Source organism: Taudactylus pleione, unplaced genomic scaffold (genome assembly GCF_031769625.1).
Source record: "Taudactylus pleione unplaced genomic scaffold, aTauple2 ptg000082l, whole genome shotgun sequence".
Classification (NCBI taxonomy): Eukaryota; Metazoa; Chordata; class Amphibia; order Anura; family Myobatrachidae; genus Taudactylus; species Taudactylus pleione.
Genome location: NW_028284484.1, coordinates 8,884,028 through 8,904,298, shown reverse-complemented (window position 1 = coordinate 8,904,298; position 20,271 = coordinate 8,884,028). Strand labels below are relative to the sequence as shown.

Below are 20,271 nucleotides of genomic sequence, written 5' to 3'. Positions count from 1 at the left end.
TAGTCTCTGATATCCGGGTAGATAGTAGGGTTATATCACCGATATTAATACGGTTTGCAATTAAGCACCTTGCATCGATTTTTGTCAATTAATTAATTGTTGCAGCTCAACCTGTTCTAATAAATCATGACACTGGTTCAGCAGTATAAAGTTGAGTCCCGATGATTTATATCAAGGTCCGTGAGAAGAGTTTGTGACTGGCTTTCACATAGTGTTTTAAATTGGTAGTTGCTTACCGCCGGCTGGCTAATAGAGAGAGTGTCTCGATCCGTCTGTCAGATTCAGACGGAGCTCCACTATCGTCCCTAGAGAGCCTTAGCACTGCTCTCTCCGTGTTGTTATGATCTTACACGTAGATCCCCGGTGCTTGACTGGAACACTGTTATTGGCAGAGTATAGAGACCAGCTTGTAGCAAGTATGGTGCACATACCTATCCTCAAATCCTCCCATATAGCTCAATTTGGCACAACTTTGCAACTAAGCCACACCATGCATCCAACCCCCTTTGAGGGTGACATCCAGTGCGGTCTGCGCCCCCCCCCCCTCCCCCCCCAGCAATGCCACTGTCTAGTTCTGATATTTGGTGGTATAAAACAAGATGATAAGAGCAAAACATTAGAATGATCTGAATACCGCAAGTCAAAATGGCATCTGACCACACTTTTGTACATTCCCCATATACTGGGATCTCAACCTGTGGTGCATGTACCCTACGTATAGCTTATATAGATTCTAGGGATACTTAAGTCTGTTAAACATAACTCAAAATAACATATTTAAATGCATAGTATTCCTTGGTATAAATTTGTTTGCAGGCTACTTGAATAGAATTTACACATACTAGGGGGTACTTAGTATAAATTAACAGTTTAGGAGGTAATTGCTAAACATATACCAGCCCACTGGAGTACTATAAAAAAAATTTAAAAAACCCAGCCCAAGATTCAGATATAATTTCATCCTTTAAACATACTTACATAATTTAGTAGTTACCTCTCTGGGAGCATTTCATCTTCCGGCCGAAGAGAAATGAAGGAGAAGCTCGTAGGGTTTATGTCTTTACTGCGGTGGTAGAGGTCACGTTGCCCAGCTTTGTCCTCTTAAGTTGGGAAAAGACAAGGTCTAGGTGAACTAGGGGAGGTACATCTAGGTCTTGCATCAGTCTCCCCAGAAAATTCTGTCCTTGTGACCATGGTGATCCATCTATCCAACACTCAAGTCTCCGTGGATAATTTCATGGACATGTCTTTCTTCCAAACTTTGTGTCTGACCCCACTGCCATTATCTACTCCTGTGTCAGTGATTGGACTGGACGGAACCAGTCTTTCTGAGGCCCCAGTGCTCTTTTCCGGACTCCTCCTTTGCAGCTGTCGATTGGTGTCCTACATCGAGATTAATTGTCGTTTCTTCTCCTGCAGTGTCCTTTGGCCCCAGTGGTTTTGGGATTATCCTGGCTGAAGAAACATAACCCTGTGATCCAGTGGCAGACTGGTGAAATTCTAGAATGGGGTTCATCTTTCTTCTCTCAATGTCTCTCTCGAAAAATATTCGTCTAGCTGCTGCTGTCGCCTCATCAGTTCCGGCTCCATATCGTGACCTGGCTAAGGTTTTTTCTAAGAAAAATGCAGCTGTCCTGCCGCCTCATTGCCCCTTCGACTGCTCCATCGATTTGTTACCCGGTGCTAGGCTTCCTAAGGGCAGATTATATGCCTTGCCGATTCTGGAGGATAAAGCCATGCAGGACTACATTCAAGAGGCTCTGGATAAAGGATTCATTCGTCCGTCCAAATCCCCAGTGGGAGCGGGATTCTTCTTTGTCCATAAGAAGGACGGATCTCTCCGACCCTGCATTGACTTACGTGGATTGAACAAATCACCTGTATGTCAAACTAGAGAAGTGTGAGTTTGATGTAAAGGAGGTGTCATTCTTGGGCTACAGTATTCGCAAGGTTTCTCCATGGATTCTGGAAAGGTGAAGGCCATCCTGGACTGGGAGCAACCCACCACGTTGAAGGCCATTCAGCGGCTTCTAAGTTTTGCGAATTACTATCACAGGTTCATCAAGTCCTTTTCTGCCATAGTCTTTCCCATCGTGGAGCTAATCAAAAAAGGAGCTGAAGTTGCGAATTGGTCACCTGGGGCCATTCAAGCCTTTGACACTTTGAAGGCGGCTTTTGTGTCTGCTCCTGTCCTCCGCCATCCGAATCCGGAACTCCCGTTCATCGTCAAGGTCGACGTGGCCAAGATTGGAGTGGGTGCTATCCTTTCTCAGAAAGATATCAAGGATGGTAAACTGCACCCATGTGCTTTCTTCTCCAGAAAATTTGGTTCGGCGGAGAATAACTATGACGTTGACATCCGAGAGCTGTTGGCTATTAAGTGGGCCTTTGGGACTGGAGGCATTGGTTAGAGGGGGCTAACCATGTAGTGACAGTTCTCACTGATCAAAAAAATCTGGACTACATCGAGATGGCTAAAAGGTTGAACGTGAGGCAGGCACAATGGGCCCTTTTCTTCACCCACTTTAATTATGTGATTTCATTCCAACCTGGATCCAAGAATATTAAAGCGGATGCCCTGTCTCGTAGCTACTCCGTCAGTCAACCTTCCAGGGCTTTGGAAGAAACCATCATTTTGGCTTCCAGGATCCACTGTGCAGTCACCAGGACCCTGTCAGATTCTCTCAGGGCTTGTCAAACTGAAGCCCCTCTTGGTAATTCATCAGGTGTGCTTTTTGTCCCAGAGAGACTTTGTAAAGCTGTTTTGAAGGACTTTCATTCCTCTAAAGCTGGGGGTCATCCTGGCATTTCAAGAACTTTTGAACTTCTGTCTCGATCTGTGTGGTGGCAGTCCATGTCTAGAGACACTCGTGAATTCGTCATGTCCTGTGATATATGTTCTAGAAATAAGACCCTCAGAACTTCTCTGCAAGGTCTGTTGTATCCTCTTCCGACACCCTCTAAACCATGGACCCATGTTGCGATGGACATTGTCGTTGACCTTCCTATGTCTTCCCATTGTACAGTCATCTGGACCATCGTAGACCGTATTTACAAAATGGTGCATTGCATTCCTCTCGTCAACTTACCATCTGCCAAGGAGTTGTCTGCACTGTTCTTAGGCTCCATGGGCTCCCAGTGGATATCGTCTCAGATTGGGGGACGCAATTTGTGGCCCGGTTTTGGAGATGTTTCTGTGCTGATCTGGGTATCAAGGCGAGCTTATCCTCAGGCTACCATCCACAATAGGAAAAAGTGTAATTCACCTCCTAGCGCTCCCCCAACACCAAATGCACATAGGTAATAAGGCAAAAAAGGATAGTCACCATAAATCAATTCCACTTGTTATAAGATCATATAACCATGTAGATAATTCTTGCGTTCTTTAGTTGTAGCAAGGCATGAATTTTCTTATCCTCCAATGTTTTAAGTGCTGGTCACAGCAAGTCTCACATATGGGGATATAGAAAAAATACAAACATAGTGTAGATCCAAATAAAATAAGATATATTTTAATCATAAGTTACACTCACAAGTTATAGATAAAAATCAAGCATGTAAAAATCCATTCAACATGGCACAGCAGCAGCATGTACATGAACTCCCTCCTTGGATTCCTTAGATGGTAAAAGGGGGGGCAAAGATACCTGCTCCGGATGCAGTATTATGCCCAAGGTGAAGCAGGTACAGCCAGACCTCTGCCAGTGATGGATATCATCCTTAGAGCCCACGGGCAGTTCCTAAGAATTAAAAGGAACTGCACAGAGGATGAGATCTGCCTACAATAGTTGGATGAACTTTCAGATCGTTTTAAAGTAAAAGGATATTCGGAGGAACTTCTAGAAAAAGCAAGAGTTAGAGTAGAAGCGATCCAGAGAACAGACTTAATTAAGGAAAAAGAAAAGGGAAATTCAAAAGAAAACTTCCAGTGGGCCTTTATCACACAGTATAATTCCTCTTATAAAGAGATTGAAAAAGTTGTAAAAAAACATTGGAATATACTTAAACAAGACCCAATTATTGGGGATAAAATACCAGAGAGACCGAAATTTATATATAGGAAGGCCCCCTCCTTGAAAGACAAACTGGTCAAAAGTAGTATAGAGATGGAGTTAAGACAAAGTATAAGAACCAAGGGCTTTCATCGCTGTGGAAGCTGCTTGATGTGCAAAACAGGAAGATCAAGTGCAAAAAAAGTCATTGACTTTACAGTAAATGGTGTAAAGTATCCCATTAATGAATTTGTCACATGCCATTCTAAAAATGCAATCTATATTTTAGAATGTTCCTGTGGCCTATTCTATGTAGGCAAGACGAATTACACTTTTTCCTATTGTGCATTTTCTTTTGAGTAGTGGGTGGTTACTCGATTGTACGTTCACCCTTGCCGTACCCTTGATTTTATTGCGCACTTATTATCAATATTGTTGTCTATACCATCCACAGTCCGACGGTCAGACGAAACAGGCCAATCAATCCCTGGAACAATACCTCCGCTGATTCATCTCGAAGTGTCAAGACAACTGGGCTTCACTTTTGCCCTTTGCAGAATTTGCCTTTAACAACTCCTGCCATTCTGCTTCTTCTGTTTCTTCCTTCTACTGCAACTCTGGGATGCACCCTAGGAGCAATTCTTTTGAGGCCTCAGCAACCAGCACGCCTTCTTCTCCATCCATTTCTAGGCTACGCTCAGTTTGGAGGAACGTACATCAGTCCCTCCTTCAGGCATCTGGTCGGTCCAAAGTGTGGGCTGATAAACATTGGAGGCCCTGTAATTTCAAAATTGGAGACCTTGTCTGGCTGTCAAGTAAGAATATTAATGTACGCCAGAGGTCGCAGAAGTTGGGGCCCAAGTTCATTGGCCCATTTCGTATTATTGCCCAAGTGAATCCTGTGGCCTTTCGACTGAGATTACCGAGGACTCTTAGGATCAATAATACCTTTCATTGCTCCCTGCTGAAGCTGGTGTTTCTTTCCTCCAAGTTTACTCCTAGACATTTAATCAGGCCTCCACCAGTACTCATCCAAGGGTGCCAGGAGTTTCTCGTGGAGAAGATCCTAGACTCCAGAATGCCCTGTGGATGTCTTCAATTTTTGGTCCATTGGAAGGGGTATGGACCAGAGGAGCATTCCTGGGTCCCGGAGATTTTGTTGCATGCTCCCACTCTGAAGAGAAGATTCTTCCATGACTTTCCGGGCAACCAGGGTCTAGGGGTTCTGCAACCCCTGGTCAAGGGGGGGATACTGTCACAAGCCGCCGTAATGCTGTTGCTGTGTAAAAGTGAACGCCGGGCTAGCATTCGCTGAAAACTCCACCTACCTCCTGGGATTGATCCGGATTGGCTCCTGCGTCCATGTCCTTTGGCTGTGAATGCTGCTTCGATGCCGGTGATAGCGTTTCACGCATTTCCAGTTAAGGCATTGTCACCTGTGTCCAGTCAAGTATCCAGTCCTCGTGCTTATCTTGTATACCTGCTGTTTGTGTCATCCAGGTGGCACGGTTCGCTTACTATCTATCTGATGTTTGTGTCATGCAGGCGGCACAAGCCGCCCTCCAGCATCCCCTGTATGCAAGCCAGTGTACTCGCTTGTGTCAACCCAGCGGCACAGGCCGCACTCCAGCATCCTCTGTACGCAAACCAGCATACTCACACTTGTGTCAACCCGGTGGCACAGGCCACACTCCAGCGTCCTCCGTACACTACCAAAGTTCTGTGCTTTTGTCAACTCGGCGGCACAGGCCACACTCCAGCATCAGTTGCTTATGTCATCCCGGCGGCACAGGCTGCACTCCAACGTCCTCAGTACACATACCAGTGTACTCGCTGCTTGTGTCAACTCAGCGGCACAAGTCACTATCCAGTGTACTTCCTGCTGTCTTCTGTTACAGCAGCCAGCCAAGTCACTTCCAGCCCTCAAGGCTGCTACTGGCCCAAAGGCAATCATCTCATCTTACTGGCCCACAGGCCACTGCTAGCCAAGTCACTTCCAGCCCTCAAGGCTGCTACCGGCCCAGAGGAGGCATCTCATCTTCAGGCCCACAGGCCACAGCTAGCCAAGGCACTTCCAGCTCTCAAGGCTGCTACCGGCCCAAAGGCCGCATCTCATCTTACTGGCCCACAGACCACAGCCAGCCCAGTCACGTCCAGCCCTAAAGGCTGCTGCACGGCCCAAAGGCCACACCACATCCTACAGGCTCACAGGCTTCAGCCACTCAAATCTAATCAGCTGTTTAAGCTGCTACACGGCCGCCAGTCCTCAAGGTTGTTGCGGGACTATACCCTACCTAGTCATACCTGAGGCTTAACATTTATGCAACACAGTAATGCCTTTTACAACACATTCTGGCACAGTAATGCCCCTTACAACAAATTATGCCACAGTAATGCCCCTTATACATTAAGCCACATTAATGCCCCTTATTCATTAAGCCACAGTAATGCCCCTTGTAAACTATGCCACAGTAGTGCCCCCCCTACATTTATGCCACAGTAACGCCCCTTATACATTATGCCACAGTAATGCCCCATATACATAATGCCTCTTACACATTATGCCACAGTAAGGCTCCTTACACATTGTGACAATAAGGCCTCTTTTACATTAAGCCACAGTAAGGCCCTATATCCCTTCTCTTACCTGCCAGAGTCGTGCGGTAGGTGAGCTTGAGGTGGCGCGGGATGGGGCTGCCACACACTGAGGAACTGTTCGTACTTCCATCATTGTAATGTGGCACTGCTCGCGAACCAATTGGAGCTCAAGGACTGGCAGCCTCTGCTGATTGGCTGCCAGTCCGCGAGCACTGATTGGCTTGCGACCGGCACCATATTAGACTGACGGTGTCTCTGTGCCTATCAAAGCCGGGATGTGGCTCCAAACACACAAGAGCAGCAACCTAGCCTCCCGACAGCCTCTCCCCGGCACCCCCTCAACTCCGGCACCCAGGTCACGTGCCTCCTTAACACCCCTCCCCCTCTTCCCCAGTTGCAGTCCTGGTCAGGATATCCAACCTCTTCAAGGAAAGCCTTTAAATCAATTCTAAATAGCTGCTATTTAATGTAATTTTCTTTGCTTTATTTTGTCTAGCACAATAAAGTAAATATGTTAGAAAACATTTTATATTATTTATATTCCACCTGCTCTTTTTATTTTTTGTGATGTTTCTGAACTTGACCACAGGCCCAATGACATCATATACCACCTCTATATCCCACACATTGCCATTAGGCCACACCCCTAAGCTAGTATATAGTGAGAAGATGATCAAATCTTAATTATATTTGCAGGATAGCCCTGGGAGCTGTTAAAGAGATTCTGGGTGAAAGATAGCAGAACAATGGAAGTTTAGCAAATGATGAACTCGGTAAGCAGCATTAGAATTAAATTCATAGAAATCGTATAAAGTTCTATCCCAAGTTTATTTTTAATTCCTTAAAATGTTATATGAGAAAACAAATTAAAGGTAGGAGTCCCTTTAAAATCTTGGCCCTAGTTGCACACAAAGTACAAATATTTTATTTGACTCTGAAAATAATGCCTTTAATGCTTTGTGAGTATGTCTTACTTACATACAAATAAAATATTTCCCTACCCATTCTTGACCACATATCAGAAGCATCCATCCATTTTCATCATTTCTCCATTAATGTCCTAATTTTTATCATCATCAAATACACTAGTACAACTTTCCCCATGCTCTATATGGTATATATGATAGCTGTTACAAGTTGCGGTCACGACTTGAATCCTTCTGACAGGTTGCCCAGACAGGACGGGGTTACTTCAGGTCTATCTGTTGCTAGGCGATCGGCATGCCTCAGGAAGTGATGTGTCATCCACAGTGCAAACCTGATTGGGGCTTCAGCTTATTTGTACTCACTGGACTAGTGCTAGTTGTGCTGACTATAGAGTATCTGAGTATCAGGTTGTTCCTGTATTTTCTTCGTGATACTTCTTCCATATGGCTTCCAGCCACACCAAGCAGCCCCCGTGCTGCTATCTGTTCATCAAACCTCCATACGGCTTCCCAGCCGCACCAAGCAGCCCCACCTCCATACGGCTTCCCAGCCACACCAAGCAGCCCATGTGCTGCCATCTGTTCATCAGCTTCCTAACAGCAATTGCCACACCATTGGCACAATTGCCACACCATCAGCACAACTGCCGCACCATCGGCTCCCAAGCCATTGCCAAAACTAAACTGTATACTAACGCCCATTGCTGCACCATCGGCACTATTGCCGCACCATCGGCTCCCAAGCCAATGTCAAAACCAAACTGTATACTAACGGCTATTGCTGCACCATTGGCTCAACTGCCGCACGATCGACACAATTGCTGTACCGTCGGCTCCCAAGCCATTATATAAAACCTATACGGTTTACTAACGGCTAATGCCGCACCATCGGCCCTGTAGCTGTACCATCGATATTCTTTTCATCATCATCGGTATCAGTTCTAAGTTAACATTTTATCTATTGAATTCCCTTGTACCTCCATGTGAGCCGCTACTAGCTCGAGCATAAATCCAGCCGGCCGCCTAAGTACCGGTGAACGTTTCCCAGTTCTAAGGAAACAACGGGCGGCTGTTATTGGTGAAGATCTCGCTAGCTGGGTTCTAGTGGTCTCACATGGAGTAGACATCGGGATTCGTAACAATAGCATAACTTTGATATTTCAGCTTCCCAACTACTGTACTATTTCTCATTAAGCACTCTGGTCTCACTCACTTTGCTAGATTTCACAGGCTCATCACCTTCTGAGGGCCTCCATTCATAAAGTAATGATAACTTCAAGCAAAATCTATTTTAAAATATATTTATTAAGAGATTTTGCCATAAGTAAAATTACACTTTTTTTTAACTCTGCATTACAAAATTAGGAAATTATTGTCCAGGATTGGCTGCCGGGTCCTATAAGCTTGTCCTATAAGAGGACAAAGCTGGTGGAAGCCTCTTGACTCACAAAGAGTCATCGTTCAGCACTCAGGAGAAGAAAAAAACCCTGTGGAGGAAACCTCTGGGGACCCTTGGCATGAAGGACTGCCCGTCCCTCTGGGCACTAGGAGGCTATGCAGAGTTACATTATCAAACTTTATCAAATATGTACAAGTGACATTGAAATATATAACACACCAATAGCTAACATTGGCTGATGTCATTAATATAGCTCCTGTCTACATCTCCTGACACTTCCCAATTTACATTTCTCACAAAGCTGTGCAATTTGCTGAAGAGAATTGTCATCCCCTTTTGAGAAGCACCTAATTTACCCCAATGGTCAAGATATAGAGATAGCTGTGCTATCCTGCTAGAACCTCACATGTAAGAATTAAACAAGCTCAAGGTCATATTTTAGGGTAATCAAGCTCCAAGTCTGCAGGCACATCCAAGTGAGACTTATTTGTCTTTGCCGAGATACTTACCTCACCCGGGCATCTTTCCCCCTGTGGTCTGGGTGTATATTTGGAATATGATTAGAAATATTTAATGTGGTCTGCTCCCTGGGGTAAGCTTGGAAAGCATATTACTTGTAATAATAGTGTTATAAAGAATAAGTAAATGTTGTATGCAGTGGTAAAAATGTAAAGAACACTAAAACATGAGTGGTAAAAGTAACCCTTATTATTATATCAAGTCACAGTGCTAAAAAAGGGGAAAGTGACAGGATAAATGTATATATCAGGGGGGAACTTGGGGTGGGGGGGGAGAGAGAGCTGAGTGTTAGTTTGGGAACAATGGTGAAGTATAAAGGGCTGGGGGTGTTATTGGGAGACTGACCAGAGGTAGGTGTCCCTAACCTCTGGTGCTGGAAAGCCAAATATTCAGTCAGTGGTCAATAAACAATCCTATGGATTGAACTTGCAGTCATTATGATAGTCAATTGCACTGTGACTTGATATAATAAAAAGGTTATTTTTACCACTCATGTTTTAGTGTTCTTTACAGTTTTAAATTTTTACCGCTGCATACAACATTTACTTATTCTTTAAAACACTATTATTACAAGTAATATGATTTCCAAGCTTACCCCAAGGCGCAGACCACATTAATTATTTCTAATCATTTGTGCCATTAAGAAGGGTCTGCAGCCAGCTTCCCCCACCTGGTGGTTTATCTTAAGCACTGGTAATTTCCCTTTTGATCCTACTGTATATTATGAATATATCAGGGTGTAAGAGATGTATTTGGAGTATGTTAATAACAGCAATGATAATGCTATGTCAGTGTCCTGGGTATGTGAGAGTGGCAGCTACAGCCAAGAGTTACCATTATGACATCACAGCATGACCTCACTGATGTTTTACATTCCATGAATGAGTGCACATAATCTCTAGTGCTGTGTGATATATTTATATTCTCCATCAGCTCTGCTTCCCATGATACACCTGCCAGTTATTACTCATTATTAGTATTATTATTAACCTTTATTTTTATAGTGCCCCAACCGAGGGTGTATTAAGAGAGGAGGGGACCAGTGTGCAGTCTCTCCATCCGGGCCTCCTCCTCTCTATAGGGCATTCTCTATAAGGCATTGCCGGGCATTAGTGAGCACTAGTAGACTCTAGTGCTGTGACAGTCTACTGTGCATGTGCAGGTCTTCGGGGAAATGGACAGCGGCCATTTGTCCGGCAATTTGTCTACTTGCATGCGCAAAATGCCAGAAAAATGGCCACGTACCATTTTCTCAGTGATTTGTGTAACACTGACACTGCCAACACAGACTCCGGAGAGGTATTAAAGAAATGGGTGCAGGGTTTGCAGAATGGGCCCGCCTGGACCCAGGGGTCAGTGTGCACCACACTTCCTGCACCCATTGTAGATACTCCACTGGCCCCAAGGGTTCTGCAATACCTTACAAATTAGACCCATCTGTCCCTTTACCATCTCCATATTCACCAATGCTTTCTTGTACTGCTCATTTCACCTTTTTCTTATTTCATTAACCTGCTGCTTCTGTCTACTTTCCATGTTTCAAGACTGTTACTTGGCTAGGAAACAAGCAAGAGATAGAACTAATACCAAAAAACACAATAAAAATACTGTTTATGCTGTTTATACAGAAGTACATTGAAGTCACTTTAATAGTGAGACAAGACTTGCTATTTTGGCACCTCTATAGGGGGCGAGCAAATCAAGCATAGTGTTCCTGCCGGATAACCAGTTTTACACCAGTGTGTGAGGTTCTGACTGAAACTTACTGCTAATTGAATCTCCCCCATAGTCTCTGTGCTCAGTATACAATGTAGTTGGCCATGCTGAAGATACAGTAGAGGCTTCATCGTGCCCATTATACAGTCGGCTTTAATGATTGGTAAATATTCAGTTTAGCCCCATGCAACTTGACCAGTATACAATATATCCCTATTAGGCTTGACCATTATACCGAATAGATCCACTGTGCTCAGTATATAGTCTGGGGGTCATTTAGAGTTGGATGCAAGGCCCTTTGTAGAGAGTAAAATGTACTTTTTAGACCGCTCATGCACATGAAAAATGGAGAACCCCACTTCCCTTTTACGCTTTTTGTGTATACCTGACTTGAGTCTGGAGAGGCAGAATGGGGAGGGAAGGGGCATGTAAGTGTAGAAAAGAGGGTTAATCTCTAGCATTGGAGCGTAAATCCACAAATAAAGTAATGTAGGGTTTATTGTGGGCTTACATTCCAGCACTAGAGATTGAGGGGCCTATTCATGATGTTAATTATCGGGGTCCCCGATAATTAACATTCCGACTCGCCACGGCTACCGGAGCAATTCATCATTGCTTTGGCCCGGTGACAGCTGATGTGATATCAGCTGTCCCCGCGAGCCGCTTCACTGGTCCTTTTCGGAGCAGTGAATCTTTTCACTGCTTCTGTCGGAGCAATGACAGGACTGCGCATGCGTGACTTACAGGTCAACTACAAGTGCCAGCAGGCGGCCGGCAGCCGTATCTCCACTGTAAAATAAATAGTTAAACAAAGACACAACAGACACACCATTGATAGTTGAAGTTTATTACATGCATACATCAATCACACATACTTACCTAACCAGACGGTCTGTCCTCTTCAAGTAGAAATCCATGTGAATGGACTTCAAAAACGATCGTATACTCACCTCCATCCTGGCGCTGCTCTCCGTAGCATCCAGGGTCTTGATAAAATAAAAAACGACTTACCCGAAACCATGCCGAACAGATGTAAGTATATGCTGTTACATATACTTACACCTCGCGAAATGACAGATGACTGAAGCCACCTGTAATTTCTCACGGACCGCTAGCCAATCAGTGGCTGCTTTACATGTAGCTGGTGCTCATTGGCTGGGACCCACGTGCAACTAGCCAATGAGCGGCCGCTACATGTAAAGCGACCGTTGATTGGCTGGCGGGATGTGGGAATTCCTGTGACGTCACGTCAGCTAGCATTTGCGAAGTATCGGTATGTGTGGCAACACACATACCCATACTTGTCAGCTTGGCTGCAGGATTTTGTGTTTTTATTTTGCAAAGACCCCCCTGGATCCTACATAGACCAGCGCAAGGATGGAGGTGAGTATAAGATCTTTGTTGCAGGTAGTCCCATTGGATTCTAAGGGGACAGAAACATCTAGCAGCAGGTAAGTATGTATGAGTGTGGTATGTGTGTAATAAACTTCTACTAAATACGGTGTCTGTGTGTATTATTTTTATTAAACTATTTGTTTACAGTGGGGGTACGGGTGCTGGCCGCCTGCTGCCACTTGTAGTTCCACAAGTGCCAAAGGGCAGGCATGCTGGCATCTGTAGTTCCACTGTAAAATACAATAGTTTATTTCAATTTAACACTTTATAACTTCTGTACCCACAGCCCAGGGGTGCGGGGAAGAGCCCCGGGTTTCAGACCAAGCCTGTGGTTTCAGGAGAGGGGGAACCCCTTTTTTGTGGGGTTTCCACCTCCCCTGAGATCCCCAACTTGGCTTAACCGGCTTGGGGTGAGAATGCTTTGGTCCTGGAGACCCGGTAATAAGGTCTACTGGCTGTGTGGCATTACACCCCTGAGGTGACAGTAGTCCATGTGGGCTTCATACACATATGTAATTCTGAATACAATACCTTTAATGCTTTGTAAGATATGTGGATGCAGGGTAGAGATGACATGAGTGTAGGTGGGTGTAAGGCATGGATGACATGATGGTAGGTGGGTCTAAGGTGGTAATGACATGATGGTAGGTGGGAGTAAGGCGGTGATGACATGATGGTAGGTGGGTGTAAGGCAGAGATGACACGATGGTAGGTGGGTGTAAGGCAGTGATGACACAATGGTAGGTGGGTGTAAGGCAGTAATGACATGATGGTAGGTGGGTGTAAGGCAGTAATGACATGATGGTAGGTGGTTATAAGGCGATGATGCCATGATGGTAGGTGGGGGGTGTAAAGCAAGGATGACATAATGGTAGGAGGGTGTAAGGTAGTGATGTCATGATGGTACAGTCGGTGGGTGTAAGGCAGAGATGACATGATGGTTTGGGAGGGTACAAGGTAGTGATGCCATGATGGTAGGTGGGGGGTGTAAAGCAGAGATGACAATGGTAGGTGGGTGTAAGGTAGTGATGTCATGATGGTACAGTAGGTGGGTGTAAGGCAGAGATGACATGATAGTTTGGGAGGGTGCAAGGGTGGGGGGTGTAAAGCAGAGATGACATAATAGTAGGTTAGTGTAAGGCAGTGATGGTAGGAGGGTGTAAGGCAGTAATGACATGATGGTAGGTGGGTGTAAGGTAGTGATGCCATGATGGTAGGTGGGGGGGTGTAAAGCACAGAAGACAATGGTAGGTGGGTGTAAGATAGTGATGTCATGATGGTACAGTAGGTGGGTGTAAGGCAGAGATGACATGATGGTTGGCAACAGAGAGCCTTTCCTTTGACTCGAAAGGAAAAATTGGTCTGGTAGGGGTTGTCTTGAGTACTCAGAAACTCCCCCTGTGTAGGGCCAAATTATGGACAAGATGGTACAGGCCGCCACCTAGGGCCCAATGGAAGGGGGAGGGGCAGCAGCATGCAGAGAGGAGGCCAGCCTCAGACACACTGATCAGATGTCCTATGAGGCTCAGCAGGGAAGTGGCATGTAGTGGAATGGGGGCCAATATCAAGTGGAGGACAGAACAACACAGTGGGGGAGAGGTCTGTTTGGTGGACTCTTATGCAAGTAACACAGTCCAGCTCATAGGGCAGTGTGTGTGTAGGGGGAGCCACAAAACTGTAGGAAAATTAGTAAATATATGGAGGAGTGTCTATAGAAAGGCAGGTCCTGGGGAGCAGAAGTGATACAAGCTGTCAGACATAGGGTAACTGACAAACAGGGGGGAGCACTGTACCTCTAACTGTAAGTCCAGAGGACAGTTAGGGCAGGGAGGCAGGTAGAACCATGGTAGTGGTAGCCCTCAAGGTGACCAGGGCAGCAAGAACTGTGACGGCTGACATCAGGACCAGCGGGTCTGAAACGCCAGGCAGCACAGAGGTGTCGTGAGAGAGAAGCCGCTGAGTGGATGCAGCCAAGCTCTCACTTCAGAGAGCAAGACTACAGGTCGACCTCAGCAGCAGTAGCACAGGACTACCTTTGAGTGCTGGGAAGGAATGGCCATCGACCATCAATTATTCATCAATGGTTTATGGCCGATGTCAAATGCTTTTACAATCGAGGGGAGATCCAGATGGTTTCCCTTCGTCAATGGAACAGCATAACCGAATGTTTTAATGTTTGTTTATTTATACAAGATGCCAGGACACTGAGCATAGCCCCGCCACCAACATCTGTAAAGCCCCGCCCCCAGGTTTTGATTGGTCCACGAACACGTCAGTAGAGCAGGTGTTGGTGAAACCATCGATGGTCATCCATTGCATAGTTGGGTAACCATTGATGGCCACTTGCTAAATCACCATTGATGGTAACCACACCGATGGCTATCACTAGTGCTGGGGGAGTTTACTGCAACCGTAGGCCCAGAGAAGACAGCAAAGCCAGGGGAGTGTCCAGGTCAGCGAGACAGCATATACAGGGTTCACAGGGCTTTGCAGGTTCTCCACTGTTCTGTGGCGGGAGGTAGCAGGTGGGCCTGTGGAGGCAGTGAAAGGAGACAGCAGAGAAATCCTCTAATGCACAGAGCTCTCACTGAGCATGTCCGGCCATCTTGGCTGCAAAGCCACATCCCCGAAAGTAAACATATATGATTATTTGCTATAACTATAGGATACAATAGCCTTATCTGAATTTAGTTAATGGATTTGATGCCTTTCATTAAACAATGGTATAATTTGGACCTCTCTCCTCTACAAGCAAGAAGTATATATACAGTTCCGCTACTCCACATCTTGTTATTGATGTTGTTATATACGTATACACTGGTTTACCAAATGTACTTTATTTTAATATCTGATGTTCCAGACAGACTTGTAATTTATATATCTCCGCTGATTACGCAACTAAAAGTTATTTATAACATGACACTGTGGATCACTCTCTCCTGCTGTGTATCCTCCAGACCACTGGCCTCTCTGACACTGTTCTCTCCTGGTTCACCTCCTACTTCACCAGCTGATCCTTCTCAGTTTCTGCCACTGAATCCATCTCCCCCCAAATCATCTTTTCTGTGGGCATCCAGCAGTGTTCTGTTCTCGGCCCTCTGCTATTTTCTTTGTATACCTCTTCCCTGGGTGAACTCATCAATTCCCCGCCCTCCTCTCCCTGGTGTTCATCTTCTCCTGGATGTCCGTGCACTTTCTCAAACTCAACATGGCCAAAACTAAACTTATTATCTTCTTTCCCTTAAGAGTAACCATCCCAGCATTCTCTATCACTGTTGACAACACCACTATTTCCTCTGTTCCCCAAATCCTCTGCCTGGGGGTCACTCTTGACTCATCCCTCTCTTTCACCCCCCACATTCAGGACCTCATTCAGAGTCGGTTGAAGCGGCCGCACGGTCGTATGGAAAAAGGGGCCCGATATGCAAATGATTCCCTCGCAAGTTGCGTCCCTAAGTTCGGATCGGTAGTTGGCCGACCAAGGGGAGGAAGCGGACGGAAGACAAAAAAATACGCCCCCTTCTTGTACGCATTGCACGTCATCTCCGGGCATATAAGGATTAATCGAGACCATCAGGAACCATCGGAACTGGTCGTAGAGCTTAAAGCTGACCATACCCTCTATTAAGCTCTACGATCATTTCAGTGTAAAAACCTCCCATGTCACATGTGCCATGACGCTACTTTGTTAATTATGCACTCCCATAATCCGTATGCACTCCCATAAAACGCCGTTCGCATAATGAGGCACGCCTGCGTTCGGATCTCCACTCCCTTGTTTTCAAGCACCTTCCCCTGTTACCACCCACAAACGGCTCATTCTGTCACTCAAACTACCGACCTGGCTGTGTTCAAGGAGAGAGAAATTTCTGATCATAGCGGCTAGTTTGCGCACGCGCATTGCGAACTTTACGCATGCGCAGTATGGCGAACATCAGTGGCGTACGACCGTGCGGCCGCAACGACCGACTCTGAATGAGGTCCTCAGTCTCTTGCCCAATCCTGTCATTTCCAGCTCCGCAACATCGCTGGCATCAGACCCTACCTATCCCAGGATGCCACCAAAACTACCGTCCACTCACTGATCATTTCTCATCTCAGTTGCTGCAACCTTCTCTTTACAGGCCTCCTCCTCTCCCGTATTGCTTCTCTCCTATATGTACTTAATGCTAGACTTATCTTCCTCTCCCGCTGCGTCATATCTGCCTCCTCTCTCTGCCAAGCCCTGCACTGGCTCCCCTTCCCTAGAAAACCCTCTTCATACTCCTCACTCTCATGTATAAGGCCCTCTCCAACTCCTCTGCTCCCTAAATCTCTAAACTCATGTTCCTACATACTCCCTCCCACCCACTCTGGTCAGCTAATGACCATCGCCTTTCCACCCCTCAGGTTACCACCACTCACTCCAGAATCTAAGATTTGGTCTGTGCTTTCCCCCATTACTGGAATGTTCCCTCTCATTCTATCAGACTATACCCTATACTATACCCTAGCCGCCTGCATAGCTTCAGACGGGCACTGGAAAACCCATCTGTTCGTAAAAGCATTCCAGGCCACAAAGTTCACTTCACCCTCTTTCATTCTCCATCTCCCTCACTCCTGCTACCTACCCTCAGCTCCCCTGTGTCATTCGTTTGTCTCTCCAACTCTTCAGTATGTAAGCTCCTATGAGCAGGTCCCTCCTCTGTCTTATCTCATTATCTACTCTTGCTCACCAGCTACACTTGTTTATCTCCTCCTTGGATTCTCTGCCCGGGACCACTTAATTTTTGTCTTTCGTTCATATGCTCTTTCAGTGGCTCTAAACTTGTTAGTTGTGCCCTACCCTATGGTTTCAGCTTTCAGCTTCTAACTAATATTCCCCTTGCCTCACTTGTTAATTGTATTGCTTCTATTGCACAGGTTCTCAAACGCAGTCCTCAGGACCCCAAACAGGTCTTGTTTTCCAGGTCTCCTCACAGAATCGCAAGCACCTGTGGATCTTTTAAAATGTGTCAGTTAGTAATGACACCTGCTGGGTGACCTGGAAAACGTGCACTGTGTGGGGTCCTGATGACCGAGTTTGAAAACCACTGGCTTATTGTATTGTACTGTGTTACCATGTACAGTCTTGTTATTTGCCCTCCTGTACGGACCACATGTGGCGCCTTATAAATAAAGCTAAATAAAATAATAAATGGCTTTACTAAGGTGACTGACAAATTGTATTGATGCATTTATATATATTTGCCCTCCTCTGGATCAACACTGTAGAGGACATTTACTAAGCAGCGGTGTTGTATGCAGTTTGCAAACCTCCACACATCGGATGCATTTTAAGAGCTCGGGACTGATTTAGAGATGGATGTGATGCCGATATTTACACAATTCAGTAATCTGCACGTGTCTGAGTCACTCGGCGTATGCCTCAACTTTCATTACCGATGTTGCTCGCAGTTAAGATTTATTTGCAGGATTGACAGTCAGGGACCGTTTGTTGGAGGCAACAAGGAGGTGGCGACTCAAACGCAGGCATGACGCAATTGTTTTCTGGGAGTGTCTGTATGCGACTGCGATTTCGTACACAGTCAAAATGGTTCTGACGCCTTAGTTCCCACGGCCATTATGCGTGACCCTAGGTTTACTCAGAAAACCAATAATCAACTGATCTGTGACCAAGCTGCATCTTTGTACGCAGCCACTTAGATTTGGGAAGCCACCAGTGGAGTCTCTATACAAATCCAAGCAGCTGAGACATTTGCATATTGTCGCACAGCCGATATGTATGTAATCACAGTCGCAACAGCATTTACGCCCATCTCTAATTCATGCTCCTAAACTGACAGATTTACTATCTTGCAGTTTGGAGTTTTCACATGATTAGAGCTCAAACTACACATGAAATATCAGTATGACCTGTACAGTACATAACCTCCTGATTTTAAAGCTCTGAATTCTGTATCTTGTGCTGAGAATTGAAAATGATTCTTTGACTGCATATTTGAGATTTTATAAACTATTAAAGTGCAAATACACAGACAACAGATAGAAGATAAAAACCTTGTCTATATCATATATAAACTATTTGAATACAGGAGCTCATTCAGACCCCGGACGTTAAGCTGCGCTCTCACGCAGCTAAAAGGGGCCGGGTATGCAAATGCCATGATCGCACTGTCTGGTGTAAGGACGCCCTCTATGTGTAAGAGAGCGACGGCAGAGTAAACGCACGCCGGTATAAAGACGCCCACTTTTCTCTCTTTATACACGTCATCTCCAGGAAGTGTATGAACAATCGGAGCAGCACGCAGCGCTTGAGGTAGACCTTACCCCGCTGCAAGCACTGCGATCACTGCAGGCTGAAGAACAACCAAGTGACATGTACAATGATGCATCTTTGCTAAGTATGCACACCCATAAAACTCCGTTTTGACGTTTGCAGCACGACTCCCCCGTTCACAAGCACCTTCCCCTGTTACCACCCGCAAACTGCGCTATCTGTCACTCAAAATAGCGTCCAGTCTGTGTAGTACTAGCGCACGATTCCCGGCCGCAGTGACTGATTCGCGCATGCGTACTATGACGCATGCGCAAACGTGCGATTATCGCCTATAGCATGCATTCGCAGCTTAGCGAACGGGTCGGAATCAGGCCCACTGTCCCTTGTTCCTCACAATTTCTATTGTTGGAGCAGGTGTGTTGCATTTGAATCGATCTGGAGGATTCAGTTTGTTTTCTAGTAGCACAATATGTACGAGACTGCAAGCAAAAAGCTCCCATTGTTAAGAACAATATATACAGAAAATAATTTAATTTTAGCTCTAATAAACAGGGAACAATGTTGTTTGCTAAATCATCTATAGTATACAGTATAACTAAAAAAATAAAAACTCTGCTTCTTTTCAGTTGGTTTCTTGTGCAGTTTGTAAACCGCAGGATAATACTGTACATTGCATGATGTGTATGAGGTATGAAATAAGGCGGTTTAATGTGCGATTTGGTCTTTAGTGAATTGCATGGTTTGCAAACTGCACAACACAATTCCATAAACCATGACATTTAGTGAAAGTGCACTTTAGTAAATCTCACCGTGTCTTCTTTTCGACTTTACTATGTAACTATATAACTTAAAGCATATACACTGTTCTTTCAGCGGTGTGGAAGATATCGGGAATTATGTAGGATCTAATATTGAAATATCATGGATGCCTAACTTGGATGGATTGATGAGAGGGTATGCAAGGAATTTCAGGCCCGGAATTGGAGGTACAATAATTGGAATGAATTACTGTTATTCGGTTAAGAGCTAAAATTTCACTTTGTGTTAATATCAACATACTGTATGAATGAATACCTTATGCCTTCATTTTGCTTTGATACACACTATTACATTGGTGCAGACTAGACATGTGTGAGTCCGGTTCCCAGAGAAGCCACAACATCCGAATTAAGGGGTTCTGAGTCGAACTGAGTCCCGGTTCAGTTCTGCAGTCAGTTTGGAACTCAGATTTGAAAACCAAACTCTGGTTTTGGATTGTATGTTATGTACCGGTAATTTGGACATTCCAAACATGTCCAAACTACATGATTTTTTTTTTGCAAATACAGAAACCAAAACAAATGAAGGAGGTTTTGCAAAACCAAAACATGAACATCAATCCAGATCCAAAACCAAAATACAGGGGTCCGCGCACATCTCTAGTGCGGACAAATGCTGACAAAAATAGCCTTTATGTTTTGGCTCCAG

At 45.2% G+C, this 20,271-nt stretch overlaps 1 protein-coding gene across 1 annotated transcript in view; it reads left to right on the top strand.

The window, feature by feature from the left end:
• Positions 1 to 2,470: 2,470 nt before the first annotated feature.
• Positions 2,471 to 20,271, top strand: part of GABRD (gamma-aminobutyric acid type A receptor subunit delta) — a 108,147-nt gene continuing 90,346 nt past the window's right edge. The window contains exons 1-3 of the mRNA XM_088468221.1: positions 2,471 to 3,300; positions 4,683 to 5,111; positions 19,678 to 19,790. Coding sequence (XP_088324347.1) covers positions 2,471 to 3,300; positions 4,683 to 5,111; positions 19,678 to 19,790 — 1,372 coding nt within the window. The remainder of the gene's footprint in view (positions 3,301 to 4,682; positions 5,112 to 19,677; positions 19,791 to 20,271) is intronic.